At 36.9% G+C, this 23855-nt stretch overlaps 1 protein-coding gene across 5 annotated transcripts in view; it reads right to left on the bottom strand.

Moving 5' to 3' along the window:
• The window catches only part of USP33 (ubiquitin specific peptidase 33), a 59274-nt gene that overhangs the window by 21620 nt on the left and 13799 nt on the right, over positions 1-23855 (bottom strand). For 4 of the 5 annotated variants that reach the window (XM_005204394.4, XM_005204395.4, NM_001101139.2 and 1 more), the window contains 9 exon segments: positions 13759-13890; positions 13507-13560; positions 13033-13095; positions 11721-11873; positions 8849-8951; positions 8041-8110; positions 6933-7046; positions 5788-5866; positions 510-927 (listed from right to left, as the gene is read on the bottom strand). In XM_005204394.4, the coding sequence (XP_005204451.1) occupies positions 510-927; positions 5788-5866; positions 6933-7046; positions 8041-8110; positions 8849-8951; positions 11721-11873; positions 13033-13095; positions 13507-13560; positions 13759-13839 (1135 nt within the window). In that variant the 5' untranslated portion in view covers positions 13840-13890. 5 annotated transcript variants of the gene reach the window in all.

The following is a 23855-nucleotide window of genomic DNA, read 5'->3' as shown; positions in this document are numbered from 1 at the left end:
AATCTGCTTTAAATGACACTAACTTAATACTCACATGCCAATATTACTAAACTCTACTAGTTAGACCACTCCAGTGTTCTTGCCTGGAGAATCCCAGGGACGGGGGAGCCTTGTGGGCTGCTGTCTATGGGGTCGCAGAGTTAGACACGATTGAAGCAGCTTAGCAGCAGCAGTAGCTACTAGTTAAACTAGAAAGCGCAAAAGTAACATCTATTTAATTCCCTCTTTTTCTTTGGCTGTACCACACAGCACGTGGGATCTCAGATCCCCGAATACGGATAGAACCTATACTCCCTGTAGTGGAAGCACAGTCTTAACCACTGGGCTCCCAGGGAAAGCCCCTCCTTACTTCTTTAAATTAGTATGGCTGAACTATAAGGTCACAAACTACACACAAAATATTGTTATTTTAGAAAACAGTAAAATTACAAACATAATCTTGAACACGTATCTTGCACCCTTTGTCCACAAATGGAACACTACCATTTGCAAATTATAAAAAGTGTCACCTGAAGCTCTGCTGTGTATTTGCACTTTGACAGTTTCCTGGTTGTTCAAATCAGCTGTTTCAGATACAGAGTCTCTATCTTTATCTAATTCTCCTTCAGAATGTACTTTATTAATCTTGTTGCACATCTTCTCTTTTTGCCAATCTTTTGACATTTCTGAATTGTTCTCATCATCCTGAATTAACATTGTTGTCTCATTATTATCTTCAGAAAAGCTTCTAGAGCCATTTTCATTTTCAGCTTTATCACTGCTGCTACAAGATTCGCAGGACTGAAAATCTACATCTGACTGGCTCTTGTCTTCCTCCATGGTCTCTTCAGTCATTATAGTTTGAGGATCCTCTTCTACTTCCATGACTTGTTCTTTCAATTCTTCATGAAGCAGATCCATTAAACATCGAAGGAATTCTTGAGCATCCTATTATATGTAAGCAACATAGACAGTACCATTTCATTAAAAATATGTGTATGCAGAAACTTGAGAGAAAACCTTGAGAGACAAAATGTGGTTAGCAACTGATTTCTACACATGTAGCATTACACTGTGGATATACAACTTCGCAGAACATAGGGCACTGGTGGGATAGGATGTCCTAAGTTCTAAAAAGTTAAAAAACAAAAAAAAGTTAGAAAACAAAAGTAATGAAAAACTGAAGATGTATCTCAAGAAAAACTTAAAAAAAAAAAAAAGAACAAAAAGCTGAAGATGATCTGAAAGTAGCTTTAGTACTGCTGTTACTGAAAAAAAAAAACTTGAGGAGTAAGGTGTAAAGAAAATGTGGATTTGCCTCATCAGACAATAATAATTCAGAGAGATATCAAATTCAAGTATGTTTGGCTTAAAATTAAAGCTTTATCTAATTTTGTACTATGTCTCAAAATCCTCGATCAATCTAGAATGTTTATCAAAAATACAAATTCATAGCCCCCAAGTTACATCAACCTTTTAAAACTAACACCCAAAAAAGATGTCCTTTTCATTATAGGGGACTGGAATGCAAAAGTAGGAAGTCAAGAAATACCTGGAGTAACAGGCAAATTTGGTCTTGGAATACGGAATGAAGCAGGGCAAAGGCTAATAGAGTTTTGCCAAGAGAACGCACTGGTCATAGCAAACACCCTCTTCCAACAAAACAACAGAAGGCTCTACACATGGACATCATCAGATGGTCAGCACCGAAATCAGACTGATTATATTCTTTGCAGGCTAAGACGGAGAAGCTCTATACAGTCAGCAAAAACAAGACAGGGACCTGACTGTGGCTCAGATCATGAACTCCTTATTGCCAAATTCAGACTTAAATTGAACAAAGTAGGGAAAACCACTAGACCATTCAGGTATGACCTAAATCAAATCCCTTATGATTATACAGTGGGAGTGAGAAATAGATTTAAGGGACTGAATCTGATAGATAGAGTGCCTAACTATGGAATGAGGTTCGTGACATTGTACAGGAGACAGGGATCAAGACCATCCCCATGGAAAAGAAATGCAAAAAGACAAAATGGCTGTCTGAGGAGGCCTTACAAATAGCTGTGAAAAGAAGAGAAGCGAAAAGCAAAGGAGAAAAGGAAACATATAAGCATCTAAATGCAGAGTTCCAAAGAATAGCAAGAAGAGTTAAGAAAGCCTTCCTCAGCAATCAATGTAAAGAAATAGAGGAAAACAACAGAATGGGAAAGACTAGAGATCTCTTCAAGAAAATTAGAGATACCAAGGAAACATTTCATTAAAAGATGGGCTCGATAAAGGACAGAAATGGTATGGACCTAACAGAAGCAGAAGATATTAAAAAGAGATGGCAGGAATACACAGAAGAACTGTACAAAAAAAATCTTCACGACCAAGATAATCAAGATGGTGTGATCACTCACCTACAGCCAGACATCCTGGAATGTGAAGTCAAGTGGGCCTTAGAAAGCATCACTACAAACAAAGCTGGTGCAGGTGATGGAATTCCAGTGGAGCTCTTTCAAATACTTAAAGATGATGCTGTGAAAGTGCTGCACTCAATATGCCAGCAAATTTGGAAAACTCAGCAGTGGCCACAGGACTGGAAAAGGTCAGTTTTCATTCCAATCCCAAAGAAAGGCAATGCCAAAGAATGCTCAAACTATTGCACAATTGCACTCATCTCACACGCTAGTAAAAATTCTCCAAGCCAGGCTTCAGTGATATATGAACCGTGAACTTCCAGATGTTCAAGCTAGTTTTAGAAAAGGCAGAGGAACCAGAGATCAAATTGCCAACATCCGCTGGATCATGGAAAAAGCAAAAGAGTTCCAGAAAAACATCTATTTCTGCTTTATTGACTATGCCAAAGCCTTTGACTGTGTGGATCACAATAAACCGGAAAATTCTTCAAGAGATGGGAATACCAGACCACCTGACCTGCCTCTTGAGAAAACTATATGCAGGTCAGGAAGCAACAGTTAGAACTGGACATAGAACAACAGACTGGTTCCAAATAGGAAAAGGAGTACGTTAAGGCTGTATATTGTTACCCTGCTTATTTAACTTATACGCAGAGTACATCATGAGAAATAACGTGTACTTATATACAGAGTACATCCAGATGGGCTGGAAGAAGCACAAGCTGGAATCAAGATTGCCAGGAGAAATATCAATAACCTCAGATATGCAGATGACACCACCCTTATGGTAGAAAGTGAAGAGGAACTAAAAAGCCTCTTGATGAAAGTGAAAGTAGAGAGTGAAAAGGTCGACTTAAAGCTCAACATTCAGAAAACGAAGATCATGGCATCGGGTCCCATCACTTCATGGGAAATAGAGGGGGAAACAGTGGAAACAGTGTCAGACTTTATTTTTCTGGGCTCCAAAATCACTGCAGATGGTGACTGCAGCCATGAAATTAAAAGACACTTACTTACTCCTTGGAAGGAAATTATGACCAACCTAGATAGCATATTGAAAAGCAGAGACATTACTTTGCCAACAAAGGTCCATCTAGTTAAGGCTATGGTTTTTCCAGTAGTCATGTATGGATGTGAGAGTTGGACTATGAAGAAAGCTGAATGCCAAAGAACTGATGCTTTTGAACTGTGGTGTTGGAGAAGACTCTTGAGAGTCCCTTGGACTGCAAGGAGATCCAACCAGTCCATTCTGAAGGACATCAGCCCTGGGATTTCTTTGGAAGGACTGATGCTAAAGCTGAAACTCCAGTACTTTGGCCACCTCATGCGAAGAGTTGACTCATTGGAAAAGACTCTGATGCTGGGAGGGATTGGGGGCAGGAGGAGAAGGGGATGACAGAGGATGAGATGGCTGGATGGCATCACTGACTCGATGGACGTGAGTCTCAGTGAACTCCGGGAGTTGGTGGCGGACAGGGAGGCCTGGTGTGCTGCAATTCATCGGTTCACAAAGAGTCGGACACGACTGAGCAACTGAGCGACTGAACTGAAGTTACATCTACTAAATCAGTGTCTGTGATCCAGGAATTTTTAAAAACAAATTTATGTATTAATTATTTGGCTGTACCGGGTCTGAATCTGCCTGCAATGCAGGAGACCCCGGTTCAATTCTTGGATCAGGAGGATTCGCTGGAGAAGGGATAGGCTACCCACTCAGTATTCTTGGGTTTCCCTTGTGGCTCAGCTGATAAAGAATCTGCCTGTAATGAGGGAGACCTGGGTTTGATCACTGGGTTGGGAAGATCCCCTGGAGAAGGGAACAGCTACACACTCCAGTATTCTGGCCTGGGGAATTTCATGGGGTCCATGGGGTCCATGAGAAGTCCATGGGGCCGCAAAGAGTCAGACACGACTAAGAGACTTTCACTTTCACTTTTTTCTTTCACTGGGTCTTAGCTGAGGCACTTAGGACCTTACGTGAGATTTAAAAAAATTTTTTTAATGTGAGATTTTTTTTTAGTTATAACATGCAAGCTCTGCTGCAGCATGTAGCATCTAGTTCCCTGACCAGAGATCAAATCTGGGCCTCCTGCATTGGGAGCACACAGACTTAGCCCCCGGACCATCAGGGAAGTCCCTATGATACAGGAATTTGTACAAGAAAAAGTTAATAGGGAACAGGTATTTCTTTGAACAAAGGAAACATATGTGAAGATTAGGTATTAATGTGAAAAAATATTACATAAAACAACAATAATTGAAACTGCCACTGCTGCTGCTGAGTCGTTTCAGTCGTGTCGAACTCTATGCGACCCCAGAGACGGCAGCCCACCAGGCTCCCCTGTCCCTGGGATTCTCCAGGCAAGAACACTGGAGTGGTTGCCATTTCCTCCTCCAATGCATGAAAGTGAAAAGTGAAAGTGAAGTCGCTCAGTCGTGTCCAACTCCTAGCAACCCCATGGACTGCAGCCTACCAGGCTCCTCTGTCCATGGGATTTTCCAGGCAAGAGTACTGGAGTGGGGTGCCATTGCCTCCTCCCCAAACTGCCACTGGTATCAATTAAAAAAATTACAGGTCAATGAAGTAGATTAGAAAGTCCAGAACTAGACCTATTATATATTAATGTAAGCACAAAAATTAATGAAGAAACTTTTAAAAACAGATTAAGAAAATTCTTAAATCTGTTGTTTGCTACATTTGTTAGCTGTATGTGAAAAATTAAATTTGGATCATATTGTAATGTGAAATAAATGACAGTATTAAAATATTTAACTATATGGACAAGGAAATGGCACCCCACTCCAGTGTTCTTGCCTGGAGAATCCCAGGAACGGGGGAGCCAGGTAGGTTGCCGTCTATGGGGTCGCACAGAGTCGGACACGACTGAAGCAACTTAGCAGCAAGGCATAATGCATTCTGGTGGTGGGGTAGCATTCAGCTACTTTATAGCCTGTTGTATGAAAATAGATTTTCACTTTTACAGTGACGTACTATTGAAGTTATTTTATGAATTTTCTTTCTGTCAAACCTTGTTTACCCCTGGAAGATTTAAATTATACAATACTGAATATTTGTTATCTATTGGATTGTATTTCTTTGCTCTTAAATTCTAATTTGCTAATAAACCTTTCCAAATATGAAAAAAAATATTTAACTATAAAATACAGAAAATATAAGTTAAAATTTATCTCTGGATGTGAAACTTTTCAAAGCTAAAAGCACTAGAAGGGGAACACAGGTACACCTGTGGTGGATTCATTTCGATATCTGGCAAAACTAATACAATATTGTAAAGTTTAAAAATAAAATAAAATTTAAAAAAATAAATAAATAAAAGCACTAGAAAATACTGGCATAATTACACACCCCCAAATTTAAAATTTCTAAGCAATAAAGACCTACCTGCTGAGAATACCCCCGAAATGTTGGATTTACAGTTTTAATTCCTTGAAACAGAGTAGTAGGCACAACTGATCCTGGCCTGAGGAAGAAAACATTTTTAGGAAGAAACTTGTGATTTTTAGTTAGTTTTTTTTTTTTTAAGTATCCAGCAATTATTTTTTTAATTTATTTTTGACTATGCCTTGTAGCATGTGGATCTTAGTTTTCTGACTAGGGAATCCAACCCTGTACTGGAAACTGAGCGTCCTAACCACTAGACTACCGGGGAAGGCCCTAATTTTTATTTTAGAAATGAGAAATCAAAAATTCAAAGAGTCAAACTGAAAAGTGTTCATGTTTCAAAAAAATCATTCAAAGTGGTCCAGTATTAAGCTTCAAAAGTTCATGAAAATAGCTTATTTTTTATAGTTAAGCTATAATTTATTCCTCTCTCCCCTAAAGAAATATCTATGTTCTACCATACAATTTTTCAAAAAATACTAGTTACTTAATATTTTAATTACTTAAAATGCCTGGCAAAATTAAGATAAGGATATCTAGTACACCACCTAAATAAAAATTTTAAACCAGTTATCAAATACCCATGGAAACAAAAATGAAAAGTAAACCATAAGAGATTTAATCATCTAGAATCCTGTACTATGACACTTCTGAAGTTTAGTAAACTTCTAAGAATATGAAGTTCATAGTTTCAGAGCAAAGAAACTTAAACATAGCAGTTAAGGGCAAGTTCTAGCTATAGAGTAAGGAACTTGGAAATATTAGAGCCAGGTAATACTCAATAGGGATAAATGACTAAGAGTTGTAATACAAAAAACTTTATAGCAGACAATTACTCATCTAATGCTACACTTAGAGCAAATAAATATAAGCAGAAAAATAAACATTCATATATGTCTCTATGGTCTGATTTTAGCATTGTGAGAATGTCTACAAAATTCCTAAGTGTAACAGCCACTGCAGCAATTCAACATTTTATCTCCAGTCCAGACACTTCATTTGGATATTCATTTTCAAATGTAATGTAGCCAAAATTGAATGCTGCAATCTGTCTCTCTTCTACTTTTTACGTCTCTATAAATGCACGTGCAAATATTTACAAAAATCAGTTTAAATATAATAAAGAAAATATAATAAGTATATACCTGCTTTTATGCCAGAGCTCTGTCATCAGTTTGAGATAACTTTTACAAATAGCTGGTTTCTTATCTGTTCGAGCCAGTCCTCCACAATCAAGAAAAAACTGCGTCAAAGGCGGGCTAGTTTAAAAAAAAAAAGAAATTTTAGAATCGAGTCAAAGCTTAATACTGATTGACTTCTAGTCATTCAATGAACTATGACAAATAAAGCACTGTATCTATTATTTCTTTGCTCCCTTTTACAGCTTCACATTCATTTCCTCATTATTTTGCTGAGCACATCAGCAGATTTGACCCACAATATTAGAGACCTCAATGCTGTCAGATCACTTTTCTACTTTTCTTCTTTTCCTCTCTGGCAACTCTTTCCCCTCTTTATTATTTTTTTCTGCTCTAATCAGGTGTCTAAATATTAGGGTTCCTCAGAACTTGATTCTATGACTTTCCCTCTCTTCCCTGGGTGGATCATCTACAGAACATTTCATACTGCATCTACCTCGTCACAGGACTAAGACTGAGGGAAAACAAACAAAAAAAAAACCCTAACTGCTTTATTAGAGACTGTCCACCTACAGAAGAATATAAAATATTTTCCTAGGATCTCTGAATGAAAAGTGATTAGAGGAATTAGTTCAAGCTCCTCCTTTTCTAGATGTAAAAACAAACAACTTCCTCAAAGACATACAACTCCCTAGGAGCTAAGCCAGGACCAGCATTCTTAGGAAACCACAGGCACAGAGTAGTAACCCTATGGGGACAACAATGGATTATGTCCCAACTCAGTTTCTTGCTTACTCTACCTTAGGAGTTAATTAACAAGAAAGAGGAAAACTTTTTCAGGAATATTTGTACATTTAGGTTTTAGTTAATCCAGATAATTTATGTGAAGGCATTTCATGTGTTGAGAAGGGTGAGGAAGAGGTACAGCAAGGGATTAATGGGATCCTGTTGGCTAGGGAGACTAAATATAATTATTAACTTTTCATTATTACTATTATATTTCTTTTCCCTCTCTCACTTCTCTTTTTTTTCTAAGCATACTATAGCATCATGGTTTTCTGCTCCAAGAATAACTTTAAACAACTATACTAACAAAATTAATTTATCTACTTACCAGTTAGAAAGAGCCTGCAAAGCTGCATTCATATAACAAGTATTTCCAATATTTTTCAAACCTGTAAGACCTATTAAGAAAAATTATGTTATGTCATCATTCAATAATTCAATGACTCAACTTTATGAGTGTTCACTAAGTACATAACTAGGTAATTATTATGGTTCCTAAGCTATGGTAAGGAAATACAAAATACATTATAGAAATACAAATAGCAACAACTTGAACAACTCAAAGAGGGATCAGACTTACACCAAAGTGATAATTTTCAGAAAATTATTTAGATATACTCTTAAAGGGCTAAGATTCCCTTATATGAATTGTAAAATATAAAAGTTTGTACAAAACTATATATACAGATAGTTTATACTGTGGGCTTTAGTAAAGTGATGCCAGAGAAACCAAGTATCAAAACTGTCAGTTTGCTTTTTTTACAAATAATAATTTTTCTAGGTAAAATTTCAGCTTTTAAATAATACAATTACTTTATTGATTTCTTACAATCAAATATTGCCAACTAGCATGACTTTCACTCATGCATCATTAAAAACAAAAGGATATTTCCTTGGTATTTTCAAATGATGCATAATGCAGTAAATAAAAAAAGTTAGAACTTAAAATGCTCCTTGATTAATTATACAAACTGGTGACTTTTTTAAAAAAAAGCATTAACAAATAGTTTGGTTCCTAGAATTTATTTTTATAATTATCTTATCACCTCTAGACTTTGAAATTTTCACAATATAGTTCCCTACAGAAATGGGCAATGGCATACAAAGGAGTGTGTTATATCGGAGAATTATTTTACCTCTTGCCTTAAGTTCATCTTCTTCTTCTACTTCTATATCCAGATCATCAAACACAGCAACCAGAGGAGTTTTTAATGTTGTGTTACTGGGTATTTTAAAATCCTTGATAACAGAAAAGATAGCAGGCTTAAACAAATCCTTAGGTTACATTTTTAGAAAATTTTTTACTCAACTGGTCTGTAGACTTCTACAGTCTCTCCTGATACTTGTTACTGAAGTTATTTTCTATCCTTTTATGCATATGAAATAGTTTTATTAAATATTTTCTAAAATTCCAAAATTAATTCCTGAGAATTGGATTAACTTAAGAGGTTGCAACTGGTGACTTGATGGTCAAATGCCAGTCCATATTATTTAAATAAAAAAAAAATTTTTTTTTAAAGGCCAAACACCTAAACAAAAGCAAAACTTTTGAGCCAACATTTTAAACATTGGGAGAGCTCACATAAAAAAATCAAATTTTGCTGCTGCATGACAAAAACCAACATAATATTGTAAAACAATTATCCTCCAATTAAATTTTTTTTTAAAACACTCAAATTTTACAAGTTTTCTTCTAATAGAAGAAGCTCAAAGTACATTGCACCCAGTTAGCAAAAATCAGTGGGAGGCTGAAATTGAACAGCAGAATGCAACTCAGCACGTGCTCTGGTTCTCAAATTTTACAGCCTATTCCTCTTCCACATGGCATGCATATGTACTCACACCTACCCACTTTATACATTTACTTTACCTTCCTGGCATTTGTAGATACTAGACATTTGGGAAGGCCTATATTCTTACTTTGTTGTATTGATATACAGAGAAGTAGAACAGTTTTTCGGAGAAGGCAATGGCACCCCACTCCAGTACTCTTGTCTGGAAAATCCCATGGACGGAGGAGCGTGGTGGGCTGCAGTCCATGGGGTCGCTATGAGTCAGACACGACTGAGCAACTTCACTTTCACTTTTCACTTTCATGCATTGGAGGAGGAAATGGCACCCACTCCAGTACTCTTGCCTGGAGAATTTCATGGACAGAGGAGCCTAGTGGGCTGCAGTCTATGGGGTTGCACAAAGTCAGATACGACTGAAGTGACTTAGCAGCAGCAGCAGAACAGTTTTTAGAAAAAAATCGTTCAAAATCTTACCTCCTAGAATACTGTTTGAAAAACCTTAATGACATTTGACTGATTTCCAATATTGCTAACTTGTAATTAATGTTCTGATGAATTGGGTTCACATAGTCTATAAATTTTATATCACTAAAGAAATCTGTACAAATAACTTTTTCTTCTCAGCAATTTCTGTAACAACAAGATAACTGGGAAGTTGTATGAACTTAAATTCATGTCTTTTATGTGTCATTAAAATAACTCACCAGAAAGGTATTTACAAGCTATCAGAAAAGTATCAGTATTCTTATTCAACCAGATTCAGCATTCATTAAGAGGTTGCACTGGGTCTTCGTTATGGGCGCAGGCTTTCTCTAGTTGTGGTGAGCGGGGGCTACTCTTCGCTGTGGTGCGTGGGCTTCTCATAGCAATGAAGACCCAGTGCAACCAAAAATAAAATAACAAATGAATAAATAAGTTATATATATATTAAAAAGTCACTGCTTAAAAAAAGAGAGTTGCAATTGTAATCTATCAGGTAGAAATGGCAGATGGCTGCTCTAACATTTTTCTTTAGTTAGTGATGATTATTTTCTTGATGTGTTTTTATTTGTATTTCTTCTTTGTGAACTATCTGTACTTATTCTTTGATTAATATAAAAATTGTTACCAGTTCCTCATGTGATTAAACTTTTAATTATCACGTTTTTGTTAATAGTATAAGAGGGTTCACACAAAGTTCTTTTCAAACTACCATGGCATTAACAAAACCAAAAAACGTGTTTCTGGATGATAAATAGGTATCAGGGGAGAAACAGTGATGATGATTTATGAACTAGAGTCATTCAACTGTGAAACTAGAAATGCAACAAGTATACCTTGTCTAAAATCTAGTCACTTTAAGTTACATTATATGGGAGGCAAACAAATTTATTATCACAAATTTCTACCATCAGAATGTAATACAAAGATACAACAGAAAAAAATCTTAAGAATTGGCATCAAAGAACACAATTCTAGAAACACACTGTAATTTTTGTAACCCACAGGAAAAAACCTCACACAGGAAAAAACCTCACTGATGTGTTAACTAAAACAGATCAAATGATGATTAGAATAAGTAGACACCAACTACTCTTATTTTTCCATTTCCCTTTCCTATTTTCTTCTCTGGGGCGCTGCAAGGCATGTGGAATCTTGGTTCCCCAACCAAGAATCGAATCCATGCCCCCCACAGTGGAAGCATGGAGTCTTAATCACTGGGCTGCCATGAAGTCCCTCCCTTTCCTATTTTTATAGAACCTGAAAATTCTCAAAATTAAGTGAGCAATCTTTGCAAGTTCACACATATTTTGTAGTCAAAGATTGATGTTAAGTTTTAATATATTCTATCTGGTTTTCAATAAATTAGTAAAACATTCACAATAATAGGCATGGGAGTGAAGCAGGGAGGGAAATGAGGAAAAGATAGTTGAATCAGGGCCTATTAAAGAAGGCCCATCATCTTTCCTAGAGCCTAGTTGCTTAAGTTTCTAAAACCTATAAGGTGCTTTTCCATCTATAGACACGTGTGAGATTCAATTTTACCCTGATCTATCATTCTACAAAAGAAAAAAGGCCAGATTCCATGTCTCATTTGAGGGAAAAAAGGCACATTATGGAAACCTGGTAAAATAAAGGTGAAGTAGGGTTCTTTAAAATTTCAGCTGCATGACAAATTCTGTAATTCTCTTCTGAAAGTATTTAATATTTTAATTCCATGGATTTAAATTATTACCTGTACGCCATTTTCTTGTATTTGGTGAAGTGGTTTTACATGAGGTAATGAAGGCTGAGTTCCTAATTTCCTATCCAAAAATACTTCTTTGCTGCAAGCATAACACCAAACTCGAAGGGTGGTAAGGTTCACAGTTAGATAATGCTTTGTCTCCTGAATAATTTCATGAGAGAGAGAGAAGAGGAATAAAAATTAGTTATAGTTGAAAGCCTTTCAAAAGATCATAGAAGATAAACTGCTGGCCTTTAATGAATAACAATATATTCAAAAGAGAAGATTTAAAGCAGAGCACCAAATAAACATTACTTAGATAAACCACTACTGCTAAAGCATAGCGAATAGTAACAATATCCAAGCCTACTACAAAAATTATTCTATTATTTTCACCACTATTCATTATAAAGATAAACAAAGAGTTATTATGAGAGTCTGCTTTGCAGTTAGCAAGTAATCATGACACAAGAAAATTGACAATAGCACAGTAAGTGTTCGAGGACATCAGAATGGCAAAAGAATACAAATGACGTGAATTAAAGCACAAAAGAGCTCAAGCAATAGGGAATATATGATCTTGGATACGTGAAATTCTCGCCTTTCTCATCTGGAGTTCTGCAAGACAATAATGCCCTACAGAAAATGATTTGAGTGACCATTTTCTCAGTTCTCCCAAGAATGGCATATAACACCACTATTCTAGATGCACCAAAGAGAAGTAAATTAATTATGTATGAAGATGCCTAAGAGTCTTAAGTAATTTTCTTTAGGAACCCTGTCAAGAATAGTTGATGCTGTAGAGATAAATATAAATGAAAAAGATGGTTCATTCTCAAGAAATGTAGTTTGGAATGGGAGCTCTATCTAATCTGTAAAAGAAGCATCCCAGAATTACACACAAGCACCAAACCACCAAGGTGATGTAGACAGGAGACTCCTGTAAGGAGGATGTAGAGCAAAGGGTATATGAGTTGAGCCTTGAAGTCAGTCAGGCTCTGTCATAAGCCTAGACTTCTAGTCTTGACTTCAACTTCCATATCCTCCTAATATTTCCAGGGATCACCCATACACCTGGAGGTACATTTCTTAAATCACTGCTCTTTTACTTACCACCTCATATTACCTAATATTGACCTTTCCAGCAATTCCTGTCCCCATCTTTTTATAAGCTAAGATTTAACTCATTGTTTATTAAAAAAAAAGAATAAAAGGACAAAATTTTGAATGACAACTTGAATTAATAATGTTGTATTTGTTTTTCTTTTTCCTCAGGCTATATTTAAAAAATGTCTGGCATGAAATTTTTCTGTATACATACCTGAGAATGTATGGTGCTATGATCCACTTGTGATTCACCACAGCCAACATATGAACACCTATTCTATAAATATATAAAAAGGAAAATAAGGCATTTTATTACATGTAAATTTATAATAATAAGCATTACAATTACATTTACAATGAAGTTCTGATCACATTTTAACTTTAAGATTAAATGACTTCCAAACTTAGTTATTTTAACCACAAGGTACCAGGCACAAAAGAATATAATCAGAATACTTTTAAACTAAAAGATATGTCACCTCTAATAAAAAGTGTAAAATATTTTAGTGATTTACTAAACTCTGCAAAAAGCACTGTAAGTTAATACCCAAAGTTTAATTTTTATTATCAATAACAATCTTTTTAAAGTATGTTCATTTATGAAATCTTGTGTCAAAAAAATCTAGTTCACCTTATTCAGATATAAATTTTTATAATATCAAACTTTTAAAAAGAAACACACACATACCTCCAGGCATGCCCAAAGGTTTGGTCCTCTGACTTTACAATCCTGACAAGAACCCTGTGCGAAGAAGACCGCAGAGATAACATCACCATTCCATTAACACGGCCAAACACAGACATTCATTAAGTTCATACATAAAAATCTGGATTCATGAACACAGGATATTGTAGTAATTTATTAAAAAAAAGAAACCCACGTTTGAGAGAAAAATGAATATGGTTTTTTAAAGGAAGGGAAAAAAGCCCTCTATCTTACATGAGATTTTTGTATTAAATCTTCTTTAGTTATTTCACCAACTGAATCCAAATGTGGACAATGACTTCGAAAAGATGACATTTTGTTAGAAATGTTTTCCTGTTTCTCAAGGCTTTCCAAATGGGGTAACACCTACAGAAAAATTGGCCAGAAAAGTTAATTATAAAAGTGCTAATATATGAAAAATTATTAAAATAAAAGGTAAAATAAGAAGTATACATGTTTATAAGTTTGTCCTACAAAAGTATATATTTTCAAATACACTGACCTATTCTCACAATTCAATTTCACAACTGAATTTTGTAGTGCCCTACAAAACTATATATTCTCAAATACACTGAGGTTATTTTCACAACTCAATTTCAACACTGGAAGTTTACCTACTAATAAATAATCATTTTATTAAAATTGACACCTGTGAGTCAATGCAAGTTTGTTTCTCCACTACTTTTGCTGTTTTTCCCCCTTCTCCAAGTTCATTTTTTGAGGTAGATGAAAGGGTTTAAAAAACATCAGGTTATTTCATTTACGTATTTACATTCCCTATTTTTCTTTTAAAAAGATTAACCCTTAGGCTAGAATTGGAATTGAAAAGAACAAGAATTCAGATGGAAACCATTTTCACACTAGCAACAACCCCCACAGATGATATAAATAAAACAGTTTGGTACTCTAGCAATATACCTGGATAATCACTTTGTATCAGAGTTTCTCCACCCTGCACCACTCACACTTTAGGCCAGATAATTCTCTGTAGCTGGGGGTGTCCTGTACATTGCAAGATAACAACATTGCTTCTTCTACCCATTAGTTGCCAAAACACCCTCACTACCACCCTGAGCTTCAATCACCAAGGTCACTACACAGTGTAAAACTATATTCTCTAGGCAACAAAGTTATCCCAGGTTGAGACTTTGACCAGACTTAGAGCCTGAAAGCAAAAGTGAAAGCTGATCAGTTGTGTCTGACTCTTTGTGACCCAGTGGACTACAAGGTCCACAGAATTCTCCAAGCGAGAATACTGGAGTGGGTAGCCCTTCCCTTATCCAGGGGATCTTTCCGACCCAGGGATCAAACCCACATCTCCTGTGTTGCAGGTGGATCATCTGAGCTACCAGGGAAGCCCTTAAACAGTTTTAAATTTGATTTGATAGAACTTTTTTGTTTAATATGTTTCAGTTAAGTTCAGTCGCTCAGTCGTGTCCGACTCTTTGCGACCCCATGAATTGCAGCACACCAGGCCTCCCTGTCTGTCACCAACTCCTGGAGTTCACTCAAACTCACCTCTATCGAGTCGGTGATGCCATCCAGCCATCTCATCCTCTGTCGTCCCCTTCTCCTCCTGACCCCAATCCCTCCCAGCATCAGTCTTTTCCAATGAGTCAACTCTTCGCATGAGGTGGCCAAAGTACTGGAGTTTCAGCTTTAGCATCATTCCTTCCAAAGAATACCCAGGACTGATCTCCTTTAGAATGGTTTCTCAAGAGGCAGGTCAGGTGGTCTGGTATTCCCATTTCTTTCAGAATTTTCCACAGTTTATTGTGATCCACATAGTCAAAGGCTTTGGCATAATCAATAAAGCAGAAATAGATGTTTCTCTGGAACTCTCTTGCTTTTTTGATGATCCAGTGGATGTTGGCAATTTGATCTCTGGTTCCTCTGCCTTTTCTAAAACCAGCTTGAACATTTGGAAGTTCACGGTTCATGTATTGCTGAAGCCTGGCTTGGAGAATTTTGAACATTTCTTTACTAGCATGTGAGATGAGTGCAATTGTGTGGTAGTTTGAGCATTCTTTGGCATTGCCTTTCTTTGCGATTGGAATGAAAACTAACCTTTTCCAGTCCTGTGGCCACTGCTGAGTTTTCCAAATTTGCTGGCATATGGAGTGCAGCACTTTCACAGCATCATCTTCCAGGATTTGAAATAGCTCAACTGGAATTCCATCACCTCCACTAGCTTTGTTGGTAGTGATGCTTTCTAAGGCCCGCTTGACTTCACATTCCAGGATGTCTGGCTCTAGGTTAGTGATCACACCATCGTGATTATCTTGGCCATGAAGATCTTTTTTGTACAGTTCTTCTGTGTATTCCTGCCACCTCTTCTTAATATCTTCTGCTTCTTTTAGGTCCATACCATTTCTGTCCTTTATCAAGCCCATCTTTGCATGAAATGTTCCCTTGGTATCTCTAGTTTTCTTGAAGAGATCTCTAGTCTTTCCCATTCTGTTGTTTTCCTCTATTTCTTTGCATTGATCTCTGAGGAAGGCTTTCTTATCTCTTCTTGCTATTCTTTGGAACTCTGCATTCAGATGCTTATATGTTTCCTTTTCTCCTTTGCTTTTCGCTTCTCTTCTTTTCACAGCTATTTGTAAGGCCTCCCCAGACAGCCATTTCGCCTTTTTGCATTTCTTTTCCATGGGGATGGTCTTGATCCCTGTCTCCTGTACAATGTCATGAACCTCCGTCCATAGTTCATCAGGCACTCTATCTATCAGATCTAGTCCCTTAAATCTACTAATGTGTTAATATCAGCACATTTATAATTGTGTACATTTATTTTAAAACACAAATGTGCTGAAATATTAACACATTAGTAAATATATTCTATCAAACCAAATCATTTTAATAAATCCAATATTACACTACAACCTACAAAATACAACAGGAATCACTGTGAAGTTAATGTTGATTAAGTCATGATTTCTAAATATCACATTACTACATAATATCAAATAAGCCATGCTCCTTGCTTTCATAGCATGAAATAATTGCTGGGACTTGCCTGGCAGTCAGGTGGATAGAACTCCAAGTTCCTAAGGCAGGGAGTATGGTTCTGGATCCCTGGTTGGGGAACTAAGATCTCACCTGATATATGGTACAGCCAAAAAACCCCAAAACTAAATTAAAATAATTGCTAATATTTTCCATTTTTAATTTACATATAGGGGAGGGTTTCACACCCACCTCTCACTTCCTTGTGAGGGTGAATAATCTTTTCCCTCTTAGCCAATTACTCCCATTTCCAACTGTAATGGGGTAACAAGCACCAGATTTATCCTCTAGTTCCAGAAAAACATTTATTTCTGCTTTATTGACTATGCCAACGCCTTTGACTGTGTGGATCACAATAAACTGTGGAAAATTCTGAAACAGATGGGAATACCAGACCACCTGACCTGCCTCTTGAGACACCTGTATGCAGGTCAGGAAGCAACAGTTAGAACTGGACATGGAACAACAGACTGTTTCCAAATAGGAAAAGGACTATGTCAAGGCTGTATGTTGTTACCCTGCTTATTTAACTTATATGCAGAGTTCATCATGAGAAATGCTAGGCTGGAGGAAGCACAAGCTGGAATCAAGATTGCTGGAAGAAATATCAATAACTTCAGATATGCAGATGACACCACCCTTATGGTAGAAAGTGAAGAAGAACTAAAGAGCCCCTTGATGAAAGTGAAAGAGGAGAGTGAAAAAGTTGGCTTAAAGCTCAATATTCAGAAAACTAAGATCATGGCTTCCAGTCCCATCACTTCATGGCAAATAGATGGGGAAACAGTGCCTGACTTTATTTTGGGGGGCTCCAAAATCACTGCAGATGGTGACTGCAGCCATGAAATTAAAAGACACTTACTCCTTGGAAGGAAAGTTATGACCAACCTAGACAGCATATTAAAAAGCAAAGACATTACTTTGTCAAGAAAGGTCCGTTTAAGTCAAGGCTATGGTTTTTCCAGTAGTCATGTATGGATGTGAGAGTTGGACTATAAAGAAAACTGAGCTCTGAAGAACTGATGCTTTTGAACTGTGGTGCTGGAGAAGACTCTTGAGAGTCCCTTGGACTGCAAGGAGATCCAACCAGTCCATCCTAAAGGAGATCAGTCCTGTGTGTTCATTGGTAGGACTGATGTTGAAGCTGAAACTCCAATACCTGGCCACCTGATGTGAAGAGCTGATTCATCTGAAAAGACCCTGATGCTGCCAAAGATTGAGGGCAGGAAGAGAAGGGGACAACAAAGGATAAGATGGTTGTATGGCATTACCGACTCAATGGACATGGGTTTGGGTAAACTCCAGGAGTTGGTGATGGACAGGGAGGCCTGGTGTGCTGTGGTTCATGGGGTCACAAAGAGTCGGACACGACTGAGCAACTGAACTGAACTGAAGTAAGAAATGAATTTTAAAAATACATAAAATAATGGTTTTTTAAGACACAGATACTGGACAACAGACATTGCAGGACACTGATCCATCCATAAGAAGATAAAAACAAGGTGACTGCCCCAATTTACTGCCTGCAGGGAACTTCTAGTCTATAGTACAAGCAGAAGAAAACCCAAACAGACTTTGGTGATCTTTCTGAGCTGAAGAGACAAAGTTGGAAATTCAGGGAGGCCAAGGTGAGTAATTAGAGAAAGAACTGGAAACCTACTCCAGTATTTTCGCCTGGAGAATCCCAAGGACAGAGAAGCCTGGCGGGCTAAAGTCCATGGGGTCGCAAAGAGTCGGACGCAACTGAACAACTAACACATATATACGTAAGGTGAGTAATGGGCTTCTCGGGTGGCTCTTTTGTAAAGAATCTGCCTGCCATATTTATAATAGAATGTGAAAGCAACCTAGGTGTCCATCAACAGATGAATGGATAAAGAAGCCGTGGTACGTATACACAAAGGGATATTACTCAGCCATAAAAAGGAATGCCCTTCAGTCAGTTCTAATGAGGTGGATGAACACAGAATCTATTATACAGGATTAAGTAAGTCAGAAAGAGAAAGATAAATATCATATTCTAACACATATATACACAGAATCTAGGAAAATGGTTCTGAAGAATTTACTTACAAGGCAACAATGGAGAAACAGACACAGAATAGACTTATGGACGGGGGAGAGGGGAGGAGAGGGTGAGTGTATGGAAAGAGTAATTACCATATGTAAAATAGATAGCCAACAGGAATTTGCCATATGGCTAAGAAACTCAAACAGGGGCTCCATATGAACCTAGAGTGGTGGGATGGGGAGGGAGATGGGAGGGAAGTTCAAAAGGGAGGGGATAAATCTATATACACCTATGGCTGATTCAAGTTGAGGTTTGACAGAAAACAACAAAATTCTCTAAAGCAAATATCCTTCAATTAAAAAAAAAAAAAAAAAAGAATCTACCTGCCAATGCAGGAGCCTCAGGAGATCTGGGTTCAATCCATGGGTCAGGAAGAGCCTTTGGAGGAGGGAATGGCAACCCACTCCAAAATTCTTGCTGGCATAATCCCATGGACAGAGGAGCCTGGCAGGTTACAGTCCATGGGATCACAAACAGACATGACTAAAGTGACTGAGCATGCACGCAAGGTGAGTAAGAGAAAGTAAAGAACCGAAAAGAAAGTCAGTCAACTCTGGAGATTCCTAAAGGGTGACCGTTGTGCTTTCATCCAGGTACTGATGAGCACGTGCCTGTGACTAAATTACCCCAAGCAGTGAAAAGAACTACAGGAAAAGGGTAGGTAGAACAATTCTCAAAGCCACCACAGGTCTGTCTGTGTTTCCATAGCCAGAGTTGAAAGATTTCACAATACAGAGGGGATAAAATAAGAGTACTCACAAGGGCACTGCCTTTGTACAAGGGATAAATCATCCCTAGAGAAAAGACTACTTTGGTTCTGTCTTCAAAAAGCTCAAAAGCAAGCATTACCGGGTCAAACTGCTCCAAAAGAATTAACTGTGTCCCAGAACAAAGATGATGTTCTAACAAGGTAAAAATCAAAATGTCTGGCATCCAAGAAAACTATTAAAATACAGAAAGAAGGAAAATCTGACCCTCAGTGGGGAGGGAAAAAAAGGAGATCTAGAAATAAGACAGACAGAATCAAGGATACAAATGATAAGAGACATGAGAGACTGGAAGGGAGGGGAGACAAGACCAAAATCAAGTTTCTAAATGTTAAAAAACCAAAAAATAAAAAACCAATGTGAAAAAATACGATGGATGAGATTAAGAGCAGATAAGACAAGGCAAAAAAATAATGAACTTGAAGACACAGTAAAAGAAACTATCCAAATTGAAATATAAAGATTGAGAAAATTAAACAAGAGCATCACTCAGGTGGGAAAGACCAAATTTGATGAAAACCAAAAACCTCCAAATTGAAGCAACACAAAACATAAGAACAAATAATACCATGGCATATCAAAAACAAGTAACAGAAAGGACATCTTAAAAGCAGCCCCAAAAGATCCATAATGTAAACTAGAAACATATAAGCCAGAAGGCAGAGGAGCAACATCTTTAGAGTTTACTGAAAGAACACCATCAACTAAGAATTCCACACATAGGAAAACATCTTTCGAAAACAAAGGCAAAATAAAGACATCTTTAGTCATACAAAAGCTGAAGGAATTTATCACCAGCAGACTTGCACTATAAAATCTGTATGTATGTTTCAATATAATTCCATATACATCATATACAAATATAGATAGAGACACATAATATCAATAATATTGGTAATGTTTTATTTTCTTCAATAATATTAAAAAGAAACTCTTAAGTCAAAATTTTCATGGATATTTGTGAAATGCATTCACACATGGATACATGCACTCAATCAATCTTCTAATAATAGGCATTTCCTTTGTTTCCATATTCTGTCATTTAAAAATCCATGTAAATGCAATGGGTGTACCATTATATTTGTTTTTGTATTACATGGGCCAGTTTATAAGAATAGAGTTTGCAAGATTACTTTCCAAAAATGTGATAACAACTCATATTTCTACTCATAAGGGAATACTATTTTCTGCACAGCAACACCATTTTCTCTGCTAGCAACAGATATTAGTTTTTGTGTTTTTTTTTAACTTTTGTCATTTGATGGGTGTGTTGTCATATTTCACTAGTATTTCATTTGCATTGCCCAGTCAGTGGAGCATGAGATTCTTTAATTTGCATTACCTTGACAACCTGTGAGACGAAACTGAGTGTCTTTTCATGAATTTTGTAGCCTTCTAGATTTATTAATTTTCTTTAACTGTTCTTTAAATCTTTTGCCCTTTTTACAGTTGGGCTGATAACCTCTTCTTGTAAAAGGAATCCTGTCTTCCATACTGCAACCATTTTTTTCAAACTTACTATTTATCTATTATTGTTCAGCTGCTAAGTTGTGGCCAACTCTTTGCGACCCCACGCATTGCAGCACTCCAGGCTCCCCTGTCCTTCACATTCTCCCAGAGCTTGCTCAAACTCATGTCCTTGGTGTCAGTAATGCCATCCAACCATCTCAGCCTCTGTCATTCCCTTCTCTTATTTGCCTATTAAGTTTATGAAAAACACATAAGTTTATTATCCTAATCATTTTTAAATGTACAGTTCAGCAGCATTAAGTATATTCACACTGTTGGGTAATCAATCTCCAGAAATCATTTCATAACGCAAAGTGAAACTCTACAGCATTACACAGCAGCTCTCCACTCCTCCTCCCACCAACCACTGGCAACCACCATTTTACTTTCTGTCTCTACAATTTTGATGAGTCAGGGTATTTCACAAGTGGAATACAGTATTTTCTTTGTGTCTTGCTTATTTTACTTAGCATAATGTCCTCAAAATTTATCGATTTTATAGCATGGGAAGGAACTTCCTTCCTTTCCCAGGTTGATTAATATTCAATTGTGGTGGTATCTCACTGTGATTCTTTTTAAAAATTTAATATATATATATATATTTCATTCATTTACTTGGCTGTGCTGGGTCTTAGTTATGGTACATGAGATCTTTTTAATTCTCATGTGTCATGTGAGATCTAGTTCCTTGACCAGGAACTGAACCTGGCCCCCTGCATTGGGAGTTCAAGAGTCTTAGCCACTAGACCACAAAAGAAGTCCCCCCACTGTGGTTTTGATTTGCATTTCCATAATTAGTAATGTTGAGCATCTTTTCAGGTGCTTGTTAGCCATTTATTTATATATCTTCTTTGGAGAAATGTCTATTCAAGTACCTGAGTCATTTTTTTAATCTAATTGTTTGCTTTTTTGTTGTTGAACTGTAGGAATCTTTTATATACTCTGGATATTTAACTCCTTATTGGATATATGATTTGCAAATATTTTTACCCATTCCATAGGTGGCCTTTTCATTCTCTTGCCTGTGTCCTTTGATGCACAATAATTTCTAATTTGATACAGTTCAATTTATCTATTAACTTTTGTGACCTGTGCTTTTACTGTCATATCCAAGAAATCACTGACAAATCCAATGTCACAAAGTTTCCCCTCTATGCTTTCTTCTAAGTGTTTTAGTTCTTATGTTTATGCCTTTGATCCACTGAAGTTAATTTTTGTATGTTTGGGTAAGGTAAAGATTCAATGTTGTATTTCTGCTTCTGAATATAAAGTTTGCCCAATACCCTTTCTTGAAAAGACTGTTTCAAGAAACCATTTTCCCCACTGAATGGTCTTGGCACTCATCAAAAACATCTGACCAGGGATACTTTACTAAGATAGTGAAACAGGATCTTGAGTTCACCTGCGCATGAAAATCACAACCATTTACACAGCAACTACAGATGAGAATGACCTGAAGGCAAGCAGAAAAGATTTTTCAGTACTAAAGACATGAAGAAGGAACCGTGAAATGGATAGAAGGAGCAGAGGTGCAATATAGTCAAGATCCACACACCTGGGCAGGCAACCCACAAAAAGGAGAATAATCACAACTGCTGAGTTTCTCCCTAAGGAGTAAAGGATCTAAGCTCCACACTGGGCTCTCCAGGCCAAGGGTTCTGCAAAGGGAAAAAGTGCCCCAGAACATCTAGTAGCCCTGAAGGCTAACTATGGCTTGAGTACAGAAGAGATGGAGGTCCATAGGAAACAAACCTCTTCTCTTTTCTAAAAAAAAAAAATATATATATATATATATGTATGTATGTATGTATGTATTTTATTTGGCTGCACTGGGTCTTAGTTGCAGCATGTGGGATCTAGTTCCCTGCCCAGGGATCGAATCCAGGCCTCCTGCATTAGGAGCATGGACTCTTAGCCACTGGACCACCAGGGAAGCCCCAAAACTCCACTCTTGACTGCCAACCTTTACAAGAGGCAGAACCTGACAGCCAAAAATGTTAATGTAACAGCCAAGATATGGAAGCAACCTTAAAGTCCATAAACAGAACAGATAAAGAATATGTGAGACACACACACACACACACACACACACTTGAATACTACTCAGCCATAAAAGAATGAAATCTTGCATTTGTGACTACATGGATGGACCTAGAGGGTATTATGCCAAGTAAGGTAAATCAGAATGATAAAGACAAATACATGTCTGTGTAATCTAAAAACCAAAACAGAAACAGATTCAAAAAAATAGAGAACAGACAGCTGCCAGAGGGGAAGGAGTAGGGGTTGACAAGGGAAAAAAAAAGTTAACTGTGAAGTAACAAATGCTAATAGCTTGACTGTAGTAATTACAATGTATATTTATATGAAACCACCACATTATACACCTTAAAAATATAAATTTTTGTCAATTATACCTTAATAAAGATGAATTTTTTTTTAATTGATCACATCTGTGTGCATTATTTCTGGGCTCTATGCTATTCCATTAGTCTATGCTTATCTTACAATCAAAACTATTATTAACTTTCTTGGTATGCTTTATCATTAAAAGTATTAATTTTTAATAAAATCAGACACATCTCTTATTTTATAACAGCTTCTGAGTTTCTAATCTTAAGGTTTCCTTCACCATAATTTATAGAGCTAAAACTACAGAATAGCCTTAAATTTTTTTTAAACAAGGCTTTAATCTATCAGGAGGTTATCTTAAGACAGGAACCCAGATTTATTTTCTTCCAGATGGGCAGACATTTGTATCAGTGCCATTTACTACATAATCTAAATCACTGCAGATGGTGACTGCAGCCATGAAATTAAAAGACACTTGCTCCTTGGAAGGAAAGTTATGACCAACCTAGATACCACATTAAAAAGCAGAGACATTACTTTGCCAACAAAGGTCTGTCTAATCAAGGCTATAGTTTTTCCAGTGGTCATGTATGGATGTGAAAGTTGGACTATAAAGAAAGCTGAGC

Source organism: Bos taurus, chromosome 3 (genome assembly GCF_002263795.3).
Source record: "Bos taurus isolate L1 Dominette 01449 registration number 42190680 breed Hereford chromosome 3, ARS-UCD2.0, whole genome shotgun sequence".
NCBI classification, from domain to species: Eukaryota; Metazoa; Chordata; class Mammalia; order Artiodactyla; family Bovidae; genus Bos; species Bos taurus.
This window is presented reverse-complemented; position numbering and strand designations above follow the sequence as displayed.